Source organism: Acomys russatus, chromosome 1 (genome assembly GCF_903995435.1).
Source record: "Acomys russatus chromosome 1, mAcoRus1.1, whole genome shotgun sequence".
Lineage (NCBI taxonomy): Eukaryota > Metazoa > Chordata > Mammalia > Rodentia > Muridae > Acomys > Acomys russatus.
In genome coordinates this window covers 89,020,844-89,036,244 of record NC_067137.1, presented here as the reverse complement: position 1 = coordinate 89,036,244, position 15,401 = coordinate 89,020,844, and the positions used below count along the sequence as shown (strand labels likewise).

Here is a 15,401-nt window from a genome sequence, read left to right as displayed (position 1 = left end):
AAAACAGTATTCTGCTCACTTACATGTACTTCCCAGAGAGGAGCTGCAAAGGTCTTAAAACAATCTGTCAATCTTACAGCAGTACTCCAAGGAAGGGCACTCCATGGGAGGATTTTGGTCATTAACTGTGCAGCTCAGAGGCTAGCCTGTAACTCTGGGGAGGAACAACTGCTTACCACAAGTCCCTGGATTGATCCCTGACACTAAGCAGCTGCCAGAGGTTGGTCAACAGATTCACCATATACTGGATACAACAGACTCTAAGATCACAACTGTGGGGGACTAGCCTCCCAGAAGACCTGGGTTTAATTCCCAGTGCCCATATGGTAGCTCACAACTATAACCCCAGCTCTAGAAGATCAGTTGCCTTCTTCTGGTCTCTGTGGGCACAAAGCCCACAGGCAAAACAGCCACACATACAAAATAAAAGCAATCTTTTGTTTGTTTTTGTTTTTTGAGGCTGTCTTGGACTCCCTTTGTAGAACAGGCTGGCCTTGAACTCACAGCGATCTGCCTGCCTCTGCCTCCCAAGTGCTGAGATTAAAGGCTTGTGCCACCACGCCTGGCAGTAATCTTTTTTAAAAGAGAGATTACCCACTCACAGAATCCTTCTCACCAAACAGCCTTCCAGTTGCCCCACTCCCTACCCAGGTGCCTCACATACCCACAGGGGCTTCCTGACAGTGCATGCTGAAGGACTATTTCTCAATCTAATTATGCCCAACTGCATGCATTTTTGATAATTTATATGTCAACATGAGTCTGGCTAAGAAAACCTGCTGAGCTCTGCCTTGTGTTTCCACAAAACTAAGAAGCAGACCCCGAAAGATACTTAGGTCTTAAAAGCCCCACCTAACTCGGTTCTTTAATTTTCACAATGTAAGGACCAGGTAAAGAGTAGAGACACACTGACTGCTGGAGTCAAGAAAAGGCCCTCTACAAGTGCAATTTGTACCAATGCTATTTTGCTGTGTATTTTCTCTCTTTCCTTATAGGCAATAGATATTCTCTGTAGAAAATGAATAAGAAATTATCTAATGGTGCAGGCTCCCATGTTACTCCCCAAACCTGACAACTGTATTCTTCAAGACCTTTATGCATAACACATAATTGTTAAAACACAAGACTATTAGGTGGAATAGGCTAAGTTGATTCATCTAATTACTCAAAATATAGCTCAAATACAGCCATGTTTGTTTACCACCCAGGTAAAGAGCAGACTTTCCTCTGTACAGTGACTCAGGGACCAGGCTTGTGGCTGTTATGGGGTTTGCTCTTGGATGTCTAAGGATAGGTCTCCCAAGGTCCAAGACAGTAAGAACAGAAAGGGGCCTGGAGCAGGCCGTCCAAACCTATGAGACACACCACGGATTGCAGTGCCTACGGAGGACGTTAGGGCTCAGTTCTCCACATGGCAACTTCACTACGCATCACAAGGCCATTACTTCAAAAGTTGGGCCAATTGGGCAACGAAGTTCTGCGTCAGCCGCCATGCTCACCTGACCTTTCACCATCAGACTGCCACTTCTTCAAACACCCTGACAGTCCTTAACATAACCAGCAGGGTGCAGAAAGTGCTTCCCAGGACTTAGTCAAATCTCAGAGCAGGAATTCCTTACAATGCAGGAATAAGTACACTTATTTTACCCTGCCAAAAACGTGTGGATTTTAATCGTGCCTGGTTTAAGTAACAAACATATATTTGAGCCAGGCATGGTGGTGTTTGTTATCTCTGAGTTCCAGTTTGAGGCCAGCATGGTCTACGTAACAATTCCAGGACAGCCAGGACTACATAGTCAGACCCCACATTAAAAAAGAAAGAAAGAAAGAAAGAAAGAAAGAAAGAAAGAAAGAAAGAAAGAAAGAAAGAAAGAAAGAAAGAAATGTTTGGGCCTAATAATAATGGCTTAAAATTCATGGTCTGAAACTATAACCAAATACACTGGGGCAAGGGTTCCAGCCCTCTTCACCAGACTTCATAGAAGAGTAAGGACATGAAGGGACAGTGAGTGTCTAAGCCTCCCCTGCAAGCTGTGGTTAAATGGCAACAAGAGTTAACACAGGAACGAGGAAGGGCAGAACACACTAGGGGATGACACTACACGAAGCATCTTTGTGGTTTTTCTTTCCACGCTTCCTCTTATGTTTTCTTTGAAATGTATTTTGTAACCTAAGACTTCCCAAAATGTGTTTTATCAAATACGCCTGCATCATTTCATCAGACAGTTTTGGGTAAGAAGACCCAAACACACAAAGCAAACAAATGAAATAATTAAAAGATAAAAAATGCTCTGCTGTTTGAGTCACTGACTTGAGTTTTATTTTTATTTTTTATGTTTAAATCATTACATGGAGGCTGGAGAGATGGGTAAGGCGTTAAAAGCACTTATTGTTCTTGCAAAGGACCTGGGTAGGATTCCCAGCATGCACATGGCATCTCACAACTGTCTGTCACTCACTCCAGTTCCAGGGGATCTGATGCCCTCTTCTGACCTCTGAGGCACCAAGCACATACATGGTACACATCCATACATGCAAGCAAAACATTCATATAAAAAACTGATTTGATTTTTCTCCTAATTCATTGCATGAATTTTGGCTGGGTTCTGAAATAGCCCCAAACATAATCCTTCCTCTCTGTGTCACATATCATTCTCAAAGTTGATGACTATAGAGTAAAAATATTGACCAACTCTAAGAAAACCAGTAACAATAACTCTATGTCCTGCATAAATCAAATATTCAACCAAGATTTAATTGCTTTTGTGTTTTGCTTTAACTATAGAGTCTTATATATGTACCCAGGTTTGCCTGGGACTCACTGCACCCCGTAATAGACTCAAACTTTTAATGATTTTCTTGCCTTAGCCTCCTAAGCCTTAGCACTATTTATAGGTGTGAGCCAACATACTTGGTTCAAGATATATCTGAATGTAAAACACATCTATCTCCTTAGTGTGCAGATTTGCTATTGTCTTTAATAAATGCTAAAATACATATTGTGAGGAATTGCTTTTAAACAAATTTATGATTAGCAAACATGTTTGATTTGTATACCTATGCATATAGAATTGGATACAACTTTCTCAAGTGAGCTGGGTGGTGGTGGTGGCGCATGCCTTTAATCCCAGTACTTGGGAGATGACAAGAGGAATTTAGAGAGTTTGTATCTGAGCTGGCAGAGCAAGGAGCCATCACAGAAAATGGGAGCAAGAATACAGCAGGGTCTTCAGGGGAAGCTGGCGTTGAACTCCGGGTTCCAGGCCAGCCTATACAGTGAGTTCCACAACAGCCAGGGTTACACAAAGAAACCCTGACTCGGAGAAGAAATAACAATTCTCAGGTGAAAAGGAGTCACGAGCAGAAAAAGTTAAAGCCCTAATATAGAGCAGAAGATGGCATGGTGGAGGCTGGCCAGACTCTGGCCTTCCATCCATAGAGATTTTTCTCTGGAGTAAACCTCTTAGACTAAAGTTACCGGCTTTCCCAGAGCCGGGATGTGTCTCCATGTAACAGTGTCAGCCAACAGTCCGTGGAGAGAGATGCCCTGCCACAGCTTATTAGAAACGGAACAGTTCTCCTTTGTGCTTTCTTTGTCCCTTCAGCTATGCTGCTTCCAGAAACAAGTAGACAACCATCAAGCAGAGGCCTCGCCAACAGCACAAGAACGAGCGCCCGAGGGACAGAGCCACCAAACCAGTTCTGAACCTCTTTCCTGATTGTTTACTTGAGAGTGAAGTTAATTTTTTTTCCCAGCTGCTGACATCTCTGGCTCTTATCATGTGTAATCTTAGCTACCCAGTGCAGGGATTGGATGCAGACTCTGATGATAGTAGAGAAGAAACTGGCTCTTGTTAACACAATTAATTTGGAAAATGGCAAGGAGAACTGAGTCTGGATCTGAGTTGGTAAAGCCAGGGCTTGGGATTACAGAGAAGGGAAATGGGATCAAGAATACTGTAGGATCTTCAGAGGGAGTTAGTGTTGAAGGCCACGCATATTAATTTTTTTTTTCTGAGAAAAGATCTCACCATACAGGCCAAACTGGCTTCTGCCTCGGGTTCCTCACTGGGTTCCTGAGTGTGCACCACCTATGCCTGCTAGGCTATACAAGCTGTTCCCTGACTTTTACATGCACACTGTGCACAAACACATGTTGTTGTTTTTTTTTTTTAAAGCTGGGAGTGGTGGTGCATATCTGTAATCCAAGCACTCAGGAGGCAGAAGCAAGTGACTCTGTGAGTTCAAGCCCAGCCTGGTCTACAAAGTAAGTCCAGGCCAATCAAGGCTATGCAGAGAAACTATGTCTCAAAAAAAAAAAAAAAAAAGTTTTTTAAAGGGCTGGAAAAATGGCTCAGTAGTTAAGAGCACTTGATAACTCTTTCAAAGGACCCAACTTAGATTCCCAGCACTATCTGTAACTCCAGCTCCAGGGGACGCCTTCTTCTAGTCGCTAAGGGCACCGCCCACCCATGTGGTGCACATACACACATATATATACACAGGCAAAACACATAAAATAAAAATAAATGAAGTTGGCATGGTGGCGCACGCCTGTGATCCCAGCCCTTGGAGAGGCAGAGGCAAGCAGATCTCTGTGTTTGAGGCTAGCCTGGTCTACAAAGCAAGTCCAAGACAGCCAGGACTATACAGAGAAACTCAGTCACAATAAACAAACAAACAAATAAACAAATGGGTTTTTTTTTTTAAAGAATGAAAAAAAAAAGAAAGAAATAGATCACTAATAGTAACATTCAAGGGCTGACTGAGAGCGGAGTGGGGGCAGCCTAAAAAGATAATTTCTTAACTGAGGACTCAGCTCCTATTTCCTTAGGACAGGTGGCCCATCCACAAGGACAGTGTGGCTCAGACACGTCGGTCCAAAGCTCTGCAGTAGTTTGGCCTAGTGCTAGTCTTGCTCTGGTTTTGAATGTGCCCTTTCAAACTGCATGTGTTGAAAACGTAACCCTAATGCCCCAGTGCTGGGAAACCGGGCTGTTCTCTTTTGCCATGAGATGTTTCCTGCCATGTAGGGAAACAGTAAACTCGGGCCTAGCGAGATGTGATCTCTTAATCATGGACTTCTCAGTCTCCACGTCTACAGCCAATAGATTTCTGTTCGTTACAAATCTTTCAGTCTAAGGCATTCTATGAAAGCAGCACAGAATGGACTATAAGCAATATAAAGCCCATGTCCTGACATTTGGTTTTCCGAAGACGTGTCCAAATGATGTTAGTGACAGAGCAGACTCCAAAACTTTATTTTAAAGAAGTTTGTGTCAACAACTTAGCTTCCAACAGCACATCCAGACCTACCCTAAGCTCTGCTTGACTGCTCTTGGACATTTGATCTGCTTTTATTTCCCTATTGCAAAGGCAGAGTGGTTTTGTTTTTGTTCTTGTTTTCCCGAGACAGGGTTTCTCTGTGTAGCATTGGCTGTCCTGGACTCACTTTGTAGACCAGGCTGGCCTCGAACTCACAGTGATCCACTTGCCTCTGCCTCCTGAGTGCTGGAATTAAAGGTGTGTACCACCACACTCAGCTAGATTATCTTTATTATATGAAAGTGACTACACACCTGCTCTACTCCCTCCAGTGATAGCAAATTCTGATATTCGTTATTTGCTACTGACGCAACCTAGCAACCAATTTTTGTTCCAAAGATAATCAAGTGTTATTCAAACAGCATTCCAAAGATATTAATTTTTATCTTTTTTTCAATGTAGAATTCTTTCTCTTTTTCCAAAAAAAACCTAGAGACTGTAAACTGGTAACCTAAGAATTCAATGTTGACAGACATAATTTGTAAAGCCTATGTGAAAAGCCTATGTTTGTAAAGCAAATGGAATATAATAAAACATGCAGGTCATAAGTTCCATATTTGATTTCCAGTCACAGCAGTCTACATAGTTAGAGATACAATTTAAATACCATGAAATTCATTCCTAGAATTTATAATTCATTTTTTTAATATATTCAACAAGTTGTAAAAATGTCAGTACTATCTAATTCTAGAACAGCTTCAGTTACCTTCCCCCTTAAAACCCAAGCCCATTTTCAGTGGCTTCCTATTTCCTCAGCCCTTAGGAACTACAAAGAAACTTCCTCCAAAGACCCACCCACTGGAGACAGGTCACACTTAACGAGCCAAGCAGTGGCCTTTTATACCTACCTGCCTTCTTTCATAGCAGAATGTCTTCAAAGCTCATGGGTTCAATTTGGATGAAATCTGACTGATCTATTTTCATTGTTGTCTTATGCGATTTTGGTGACTGAGTAAAATAGCTAAGAAGCTACAGTCTAGTCTTAACCCAAAAGTACAAAAATTCACATGGTTTATTTTACAGCTTCACAGCATTATCTTACATTTAGAGCTTTGATACATGCCCACTTGGTTAAAATTTTTTAAATTAATTTATTTTTATTGTGTGCACACGTGAGTGGGTGCCTGCATGTATGCATGCATATGCACCATGTGCGTGCCTGGTGCCTTGGATGTCAGAAGAATGTGTTGATCTCCTGGAATTGGAACCACAACATGGAGACGCCATGCGGGTTCTGGGAAACAAACTCCAGCCCTCTGCACTCAGTCCTTTACAAAAAACCCAGTGCTTTTAGCCACCGAGCTGTCTCTCCAGCCTGAGTTAACTAGGAATTTTGGTAAATGCTATGAGGAGGAGCCCTTTTTTAAAAAAAGTTTATGTATATTTTTTTGGACATGGATATCCAGTTGTCCTGAAACCATTTATAAAAGACTTTTATTAGTCAAATAAAGATCAGCCTTGTAAGTAGAACATTCTACGAGACTACTGGAATTGTCAAATAATGCCAATTTCCTGGGAGGTGTTTTTGAAGATGCTGAAAACCTGGAGTGAGAAGCCTGCTCCTTTAAACATCCCAGTCTTGGCTAAGGCTGGGTTCTGTTGAGAGTTTAGATCCACTTCAGGATTTTTATACACACTGTTCACTCTGCCTAAAGTATTATTCTTCCAAATTTGCTCAGACTCCTTTTCTCCCTCCCCAGGCAGGCTGTGCTCACTCAGCCTCTTTCCAGTGACTTCTAAGATTCAATGCTTACCCTTCCCTTTGCTGTCCCTCCGTCTTTGGCTTCTGTTAGCTCTGTAGGTGCTCATGGCCCCCTGATGTACTTCCCTGGGTTTTACATTTCCAATCACATCTCCTCAGAACATTGTTAACAAGAACTTATTTTGTCACTGGGGTTAAGCCTAGCATCTTGAATTTAGCAGCACCCTAACCAGACATGCAGATTATATAACTGCACATAGACCATCATGTTCTTGTTTTTGTTTTGAGACGGGACCTCGGTAGCTAGCTCTGTAACCCGCTACGTGGACTGCCTCAGACCCACACAGATCCACCTGCCTCTGCCTCCACGTCAAAGGTTGTGTGCCCCATGCCCAGCTCATCATAGTTTTAGGGCCTAAAAGATGCTCTTAAGAAAAATGAACCTCAAAGAAGATGATGAGCATCAATGAATCTCTTTATGGAGATGGCTTCAAATGTGGCAAACCAGCCACTGAGCAAAACGTGCTTGTTTCTGCCACAGACAGAATTCTGCCTACCAATGGGCAGGTTTGGATGTAGGCAGAGTCGGCAGCCAAACTGTGTCAAGATAAGGTAAGCAAGTCCTCAATAGTTCCTGCCTCATAAATATGTCTGTCAGATATATTGGGTCAGAAGGCTAAAGACGATTCTCCAACATTATAAGGAATTTTGGGTGACTGTTCAGGCATCAAACTGTCCCTGTCATTTTCTCATTTTGGAAGCTGCTTACCTGCACTTCCTGTCTACTCAAAGAATTAATTATATTCCTTCTCAAGTCTCTGACAGAGTTGAAGACCAGATAGTTTAGTTTTATAATTAAGCTTAGTTGTTTAGGAGTTAAGATGTTTTTAGGTCTAGATAGATGTTTTACGTTGATAATGATGAGATATGGTAGATACTGATTTACACTCAGAATTTTAGATGCACCAAGATAGGAAAGATGTTCTCTTCAAGGCTGCCAAGTACAAATAGCCAAAACACTATGAATGTAACATTTATATAATTCCTGATTGTTTTGTGGTTCTTCTTGCTGTAGGTAGTTTGCTGTACATATGTATGGTAATATAAATGTGTATGTAAAAAGAAAAGAAAAGAAAAACTCAGAAAAATAAAATAAAGTAGAAAAAGAAAAGAGAAAAGTAAAGTTGCGAGGTGGTGGTGGCACATACCTTTAATCCTGGCAATTGGGAGGCAGGTGGATCTCTGTGAGTTCGAGGCCAGCCTGATTTACAGAGTGAATTCTTGGACAGCCAGGGCTACACAGAAAAACCATGTTTTGGAAAGCAAAAACAAAAAAGAAAGAAAGAAAAGAAAAAAAGAAAAGGAGCCGGGCACAATGCCACACACCTGTGATTCCATAACTCAGGAGACAAGGCAAGAGGTTAGCCTGGGATATGTAACAAAAGCTATTGAAAGAGAGGGGAAGAGAAAGAGGGATGGAAGAAGGGAGGGAGGGAGGGAGGGAGGGAGGGAGGGAGGAAGAAACCTAAAGATGTTGAAGATTTTTCAAAACAAATTTGAGCCATACTTTATATTAATTCACATTTTTAAGTTCAACGTGTTTTGACCGATGTAGTCCTATAGGCCCTATCACCACACTAAAAACAGAATGAAGAAAAAAAAAAAAAGATTCAAATCATAATAGGTCCATTCATTGAGAACTTGATACCTGTAAGCAAACTGAGACTTTAAGACGACTGTTCTCAGAGGTCACATTCAGGAATGTGACAGCTCAAAAGCCACAGCACCTTCAGAACAGGAAGCCGCTGAATCGGAAGGATCGAGATCCAGTCCAAGACGAAAGGCCAAGCAAACTAAACTAGGAAGCCACATTAACTCAGAACACACCTGTGTACAGGGGCGAGCAGCAGAGGACCAAACCTTTACAGCCAAGGTCATCTCAGCAGTCTGCTTCTCACCAGTGCTTGTAAACTAGCTTATTATCAACAAACAACAGAAACCTGCTTAAGCAGAAAAACAACTTCCTGAATCAGAGGCTTTCCCAGAAGCATTAAAGAGAGTCTAAAGGCAGGCGCATGGTGACTGGGACTAGAGAGGCAAAGGCAGAAGGATTGCTGCAAGTTTGAGGCCACCCTGGAGTTCCAGATCACCCATGGTTATGTAGTAAAACACCAAGTTTAAAAAAAAAAAAAAGCTAGTTTAAATGCTTGCCAGGAACAATGACACACACAACACAGAATGATCCAGTTAAGGTAGTCCCTTCTGAATTTCAAATAAAAATTGGCTATGCATGCCTTCCTTGGTGCAACCTAGGTCAAAAGAACACAGCTTTTGCTGCGGTGAAAACAAGGTGGAATGTGCCAACGGAAGAACCTGAGGGAGGGAGAGGCACTTGTAAAAGGAACTTTTATATGCCTGAAGCTATTGTTGTCTCAGAGGCTTATTGCCTCTGTCTGCTAACCTAGGCCTAAGTCCTGGAAGCTTCTAGCCTCTGTACAGTCTAACCTAGGCCTAAATGCTTTCAGCCCCCGAGACTTACTGCTGAATAAGCTCACCCTTTCTAATTCTTTCTGACCTCTTCCTGGCTGGCCCAACCCAGCTATTCTGGCTCAGAACTCCTCTCCAAGCTGACTAATTGAATCTGGCTTCACTCAGTTTCTCACTGAATTGCTCTGTGTGGCCTCAAACTTACCCTAGCAATCTGTTCTAATCTTCTGGCTCCTTCTCGTTCTCTGGCTCGTTCTGTCTTCAGCTGAGTCTAGCTTGTTTTTCTCTCTGCAATCTCTCTCTGCAAAAGTCTCCTGGTAAAAACTGCCTCCTCTCCTCTCAGTCTCTGGGCTGCTTCTTTAGGTAGCTTCCCCTTCCTCCCTCTTCTTCTCCGAATTGGGCGTATCCTATTCTGTCAATCCGTTCTCTGATTTTACTCTTTCTGCCACTCAATTAAATGACATCACTTTCAAACATCTGTGCTTCTTTCTACAAACTTACTTTACCTTCATTGTTTGGGATTAAAGACACATTCCACTATGCCTGGACCTAAGCTTTTCTTTTTTCTTTTTCTTTTTCTGAGACAGGGTTTCTCTGTGTAATAGCTCTGGCTGTCCTGGAACTCACTCTGTAATCCAGGCTGGCCTCGAACTCTGTGTAATAGCTCTGGCTGTCCTGGAACTCACTCTGTAATCCAGGCTGGCCTCGAACTCTGTGTAATAGCTCTGGCTGTCCTGGAACTCACTCTGTAATCCAGGCTGGCCTCGAACTCTGTGTAATAGCTCTGGCTGTCCTGGAACTCACTCTGTAATCCAGGCTGGCCTCGAACTCTGTGTAATAGCTCTGGCTGTCCTGGAACTCACTCTGTAATCCAGGCTGGCCTCGAACTCACGGAAATACACCTGCCTCTGCCTCCCAAGTACTGGGATTAAAGGCATGCGCCATGAACACCGGGCTCTAAGCTTTTCTTTACCTGAAATTTGCTCTATACCAAGCTGGACTTGAACTCAGAGATTTGTTTGCCTCTGTCTCCTGGAATTAAAGACCTGTACCACCACTGCCCACTGTGTGTGTATTCCAGCAGGATCACGCAGACCTAAAAGGTCCTTGGTTGTGATCTCTTCCCAGAGCAGCCATGTTCTGACTAACATTACACTACAGGCACTGCTCTGTCAAGGCTCACCGGCTTCCAACTGCTCCAGATTCCATTTAAGCTCTGACCAGTAAAGTAGAACGAATGTTCTTAGAGATAGCAAGGGGCCTAAATTAACACTTTGAAGTGTCACGTTGTAATTATGGTAATGACTATGGCGACTTAGCTATGATAGTGAACGGGCCACAAGTTACTGGGGCTGCTGTACAAAAGAACTTGACAGTGTGGGTAGGCCACAGGTGCCAGAATTCTAGAAACCACTTGGGAGTTTTTCTGGTCCCTCCTCACAAAGCTCACATTATTTTTCCTAAGACATTTCTTTTTGAATCCACTTGGCACTTTTTCAGATAGCAGAAGAGGAATCTGCTTTAATAATGCAAGGATTGCTGACAGAGAGCCTGAGGTCGCCGGTTGGACATCAGAGATTTTTAAGTGTAAGAACAGGAATCTGTGAATTCAGTATCTGCATCTGCTCCCGCAATTAAGACAGGGGCAAGCTGAGCTGTGTGACAGTGATGGTTCAGCCTGGCTCCCTCCCACCATCCCAATGAAAGGCACGCTCATGCCTGGGTATCTGCCACCCTCTTTTTGCTGGATTTCTTATCACACAGCTGCTTGCTTTGTTCCCAAAATATTCTCCTCTTTAGGCTAACACTTCACTCTCTCCTGGCCTCCTCTCTCCCTTAACTGGTCCTTTCTAGGTCCTTTCCTGGGAGATCTTATCCGCAAACCCTCAATTGATGTATCCCTGGCATTTGCTCATTACAGCAAAGGCAGACGACCAGTCACATCCTGTGCATGAGGTTTTTTAACGTGTGTGTGTGTGTGTGTGTGTGTGTGTGTGTGTGTGTGTGTGTGTATGTGTGTATCAGTTACAGTCTAGGGGGTCTTGATTGGGTTCCTTTTTCTGCCAGTTAAAGAATTAAGAAGCAGCTGAGTAGTGGTGGTGCAGCGCTCTAGAAGGCAGAGGCAAGTGGATCGCTGTGAGTTCAAGTCCAGCCTGGTCTACAAAGTGAGTCCAGGACAGCCAGGACTATACAGAGAAGCCCTGTCTCAAAAACAAACAAACAAACAAACAAAACTGCAAGAATTAAGAAGCAGGACATATCTCACAGGCAACAGGTTCCAGCAAAGCAATCTGAAACACCACAAACAGGGAAGGACACAATCAGTAGTTAAAGAAAGATGTTTTTTTTGGGGGGGTGGTGCTGAGAAAATGCACACATGAAACAGGCTCACAGAGAAAAACCCTCTAAAAGGACCAAAAACTTAGTCTCCTCTTGAGGGCTAGGGTTTTTAAGTCTTTGAAGAGTTGGTCAGTTTGTAGAAAGAATGGGTGGTTGGTTGGCATGAAACTGATCTGGCCGGTCCATGGGCAGGGTGTATGCTGGCGGAAGACAGAAGCGCAGAAGGTGTTTGTTTTAAGCTGCCAGGCCATTGTCTCAAGTAGGGAGGGTGAGGAAGAAGTTGGCCAATCTTGGAAATTCTCCACTTTTATTAAATAGCCATGGCCCTGCTGTCTGTCTGTCTGTCTACTCCTAGTCTTTCAGATGTGTGTGCACCATGCACATGCCTGGTGCCCATGGTTATCAGAAGAGGGCACCAGATGCCCTGTTATTACTGACATTTGGGAGCAGCCATGTGGGTCTGGCTGAACCTGGGTCCTCTACAAAAGCAGCAAGTGCTGTTAGCTGCTGAGACAGCTCTTCACCCCCACCCCCCAACCACCGTACAGCTCTGGCCCAACTCTGACCTTTCTCTAGAAAGCCAGGCTTGCTTCTCCACCTCTGTCCTAGTGCCGCATCTTCCTTTTGCAGGCATCTCAAACCCATTATGTTCAAAACCAAGTTTATTCCATCTTCAGATCTGTTTTCTGCCGGGCATGGTGGCACACACCTGTAACCTCAGCACTCTGGAGGGTGAGGCAAGTATATCTCTTTGAGTTCATTGCCAGCCTGGTCTACATAGCAAGTTCTAGGACAGCCAGGGATACATAAAGAGGCCATGTCTCAAACAACAGCCTGCTCTTCTATCTTTTCGTAACTTCTTTTTCACACAATCATGCATAATCTAGTTACTCAAGCCCATCCAAAGACATCACAAATCTCTGCTTTTTTAAACAACAACAACAAAAACAAAACAGTAAATTCACTGGTTCACCAACTGGCTATTTTTACTTTTGTCTGTCTCTCATTCCTTATCATGGTCCCACATAAAAGGAACACATTAGATGGCTTCATTGTTCCTGATTTTGAGAGAAACCCTCAGAATGGCCTCATGATCAGTGACTGTGTCAGAGCAAGAGTGGACAGAGATTCTATTCTTCACCCAGATTCTGCACTCCCACCGCCAAAGCTCTCTACTGTAAATTTTGTATTCATGGTACCATAAAAGATATGGTCCTAGTGACAATATGAATGGTCCTAGTGACACTAGGGGACATGCTATAAGTATTTGGGTCAGATATCATACAGGTATTGAAACTGGGTGCTTGGTACTAATAGGTCTCCACTACTGTAGAAATGGTGTTTATCTTTGATTCAGGTTTACTTCTGGTCCTAAAAGCCTAAATACTACCTTAATTACAACACACAACCTTGCGACTCTAGCCACAAGGAATGCCTGTAAAAACACGCAGATCAGTCACCCACATGATTTCATAACTAGGTAGTTTTGAAAAACCCATCATGTCTGGCTGAGGAAACAGTTTGGAGAGTCAACACGTGAGACTAATGAATCAGCTACAGCTTGGGACCGGGTTAGGAAAGCTACCATGTAATTGGCAAAGGCTGACCTGGAGCTAGCTAGCATCCTTAGCCACAGCCAGCATCCACTGATGGTTTGTCTCAGGACCTGCGTGGCTCTGTCCCGCTTTGCTCTAACACTATTTGCAAGAAGACTTCCCCTGAAGACTACCTGACGGACGTTCATCTGCAAAAGGAATCTGAAGGACACCAGATGGGGACAATCCACTTACAGATGCAAAGCAGAGACCCCAGGACCAGGATATAAGACATATGATTCCTGAACAGGTCTCTTCCCCGTCTTGAACACACATGGCAATCCAACCACTTACCCAACACGGTGAGCCTCTTCAGCAAGCCAGCTTCTCGAATGGCAGCTGGACCATATTCCACTCCTTTCTTTTTCTGTGAAGCATACAAATCCCACAGATAGAAGGGAAGGTGAGGAAAGGGGCAGAAACACTTTGACACAGAAATCTGTGATGATACACTTGAGTTCCTAACAGATTCCTCAGCAAACCTTCCACAACATCAAAACTTCCACCGTAGAGGGCTGGTCATTACATTAAATGCTGAATGGATGGAGGAGGGGAAATTCCATTACTGAAAGCACATCAACCTTCTGAGTCCTTCGGAGAGAGCCGAACCACAGGAGTCCCAGATCCGGAAGGGGGCTGAGTGAGGTTATGATCCAAAGACTGGGACTGTGTGGCTAGCTGGGTCCGCACCTAGCTTCCCCGTCAGTGAGTGCGCCCTCTTGGGCAGCAGTTTTCTTTCTCTGAAGACAGAACAAAGCCCTTCGGGTCCTTCCGCAGCTGGCGAGGCCAACAACGATTTCTTTCCAGGTTAATGCTCTTTCCGCAAGAATAGATGCCGAAGCCTTCCTTAATCCCTGGTCATAGTCTCTAAACCTCCTCTCCGACAATTTTCCAACAATACGGGTTTTGCCTTTCCAGCTCCTCCACGGAATCCTTTGCCTTTTCTTCTCCATCACCTCAAGCTGGAAATACTCTCCGTCCTCCTGGGGAGGCCGCAGATGCCCACCCTCTCGATGCCCACTGCCCTCTCTCACCCCATCCGTCAACTACTTTCCACCATCTCCATCTGGGTCAGGGAAAATCCCACGTGCACTCCAGGTGCCCGCCGTTGGAACCCGCGAGCCCCCGCCTCCCGCGTTTCTCCTCTCCCTCCTCACCTCCCGGTCCCACGCCACTCTCTCGGGGCTCCTTATCCCGCCAGCCAGCTCGGGTCGCAGCTCTCACCTGTCCCTGAGAGAAAGGGGCTCCGACTATAGCCACAGAGTGGACGGATCTCGTCAGGATGCAAGGTACTTGTGCGTGGAGGAGACGCGAGATGCTACTCCTCAGGAACATGATTGACAGCGAGTGGATCACTATGGGAGAAGCCACCCGCTGCAAATCAGGACCTCAATTAAGCGCCTCCGCCCGCAGCTTCAATGCCCTACTAGGCGAGCGCCCCGCCCTGTGACGTCAGCATCGCTCGGACACGCCCCCGGCCAGCCCCCTGCGCAGTTTCGCGGTGGACCACAGCTAGCCAGGGCCTGGAACACGCTTGCTATTTTGTGGACGTGTCCTCTCTCTTCCTGGACACGCCCCCGATGCCTAAGCCACGAGGACCGGATCCCACAAAGACGCAGGTTGGAGTGGCACCTCTGTGGTTTCCCAGGAAGCAGCGGCCCTTGCCAGGTTAGAAACCTCAGTGGAACAGGAGAACAGGTGCTGTCTTACTGAAGAGCTGGCACTGGCTGTGGTCTAGCTGCGCCTGGGATTATCTGCCAACCCACACCAAGCCAGCATCCATCTGCAGCTTTCTATCTCAAAGCTTAAAATCCTAGAAACATTTACCCCATCTTTGAACAGTCAAGACTCAAGAGTATCCTCTGGGTCTGGCTCCTTAATAAAGACTAACCTGCCTTTGATCTTCCTGATGAGGAAGTTAGAATTTACCAGAAATTACTTTCTAGGTGTTT

At 44.5% G+C, this 15,401-nt stretch overlaps 1 protein-coding gene across 2 annotated transcripts in view; it reads right to left on the bottom strand.

Annotated features, from left to right (window-relative positions):
• Window positions 1-14,882, bottom strand: part of Arg2 (arginase 2) — a 29,512-nt gene extending 14,630 nt beyond the window's left edge. Inside the window, exons 1-2 of one of the 2 annotated variants that reach the window (XM_051148269.1) lie at window positions 14,674-14,882; window positions 13,744-13,816 (exon numbers count right to left, since the gene is read on the bottom strand). In XM_051148269.1, coding sequence (XP_051004226.1) covers window positions 13,744-13,816; window positions 14,674-14,784 — 184 coding nt within the window. In that variant the 5' untranslated portion in view covers window positions 14,785-14,882. The remainder of the gene's footprint in view (window positions 1-13,743; window positions 13,817-14,673) is intronic. The other variant, XM_051148262.1, reaches the window with a different exon arrangement.
• Between the last annotated feature and the right edge of the window lie 519 nt (window positions 14,883-15,401).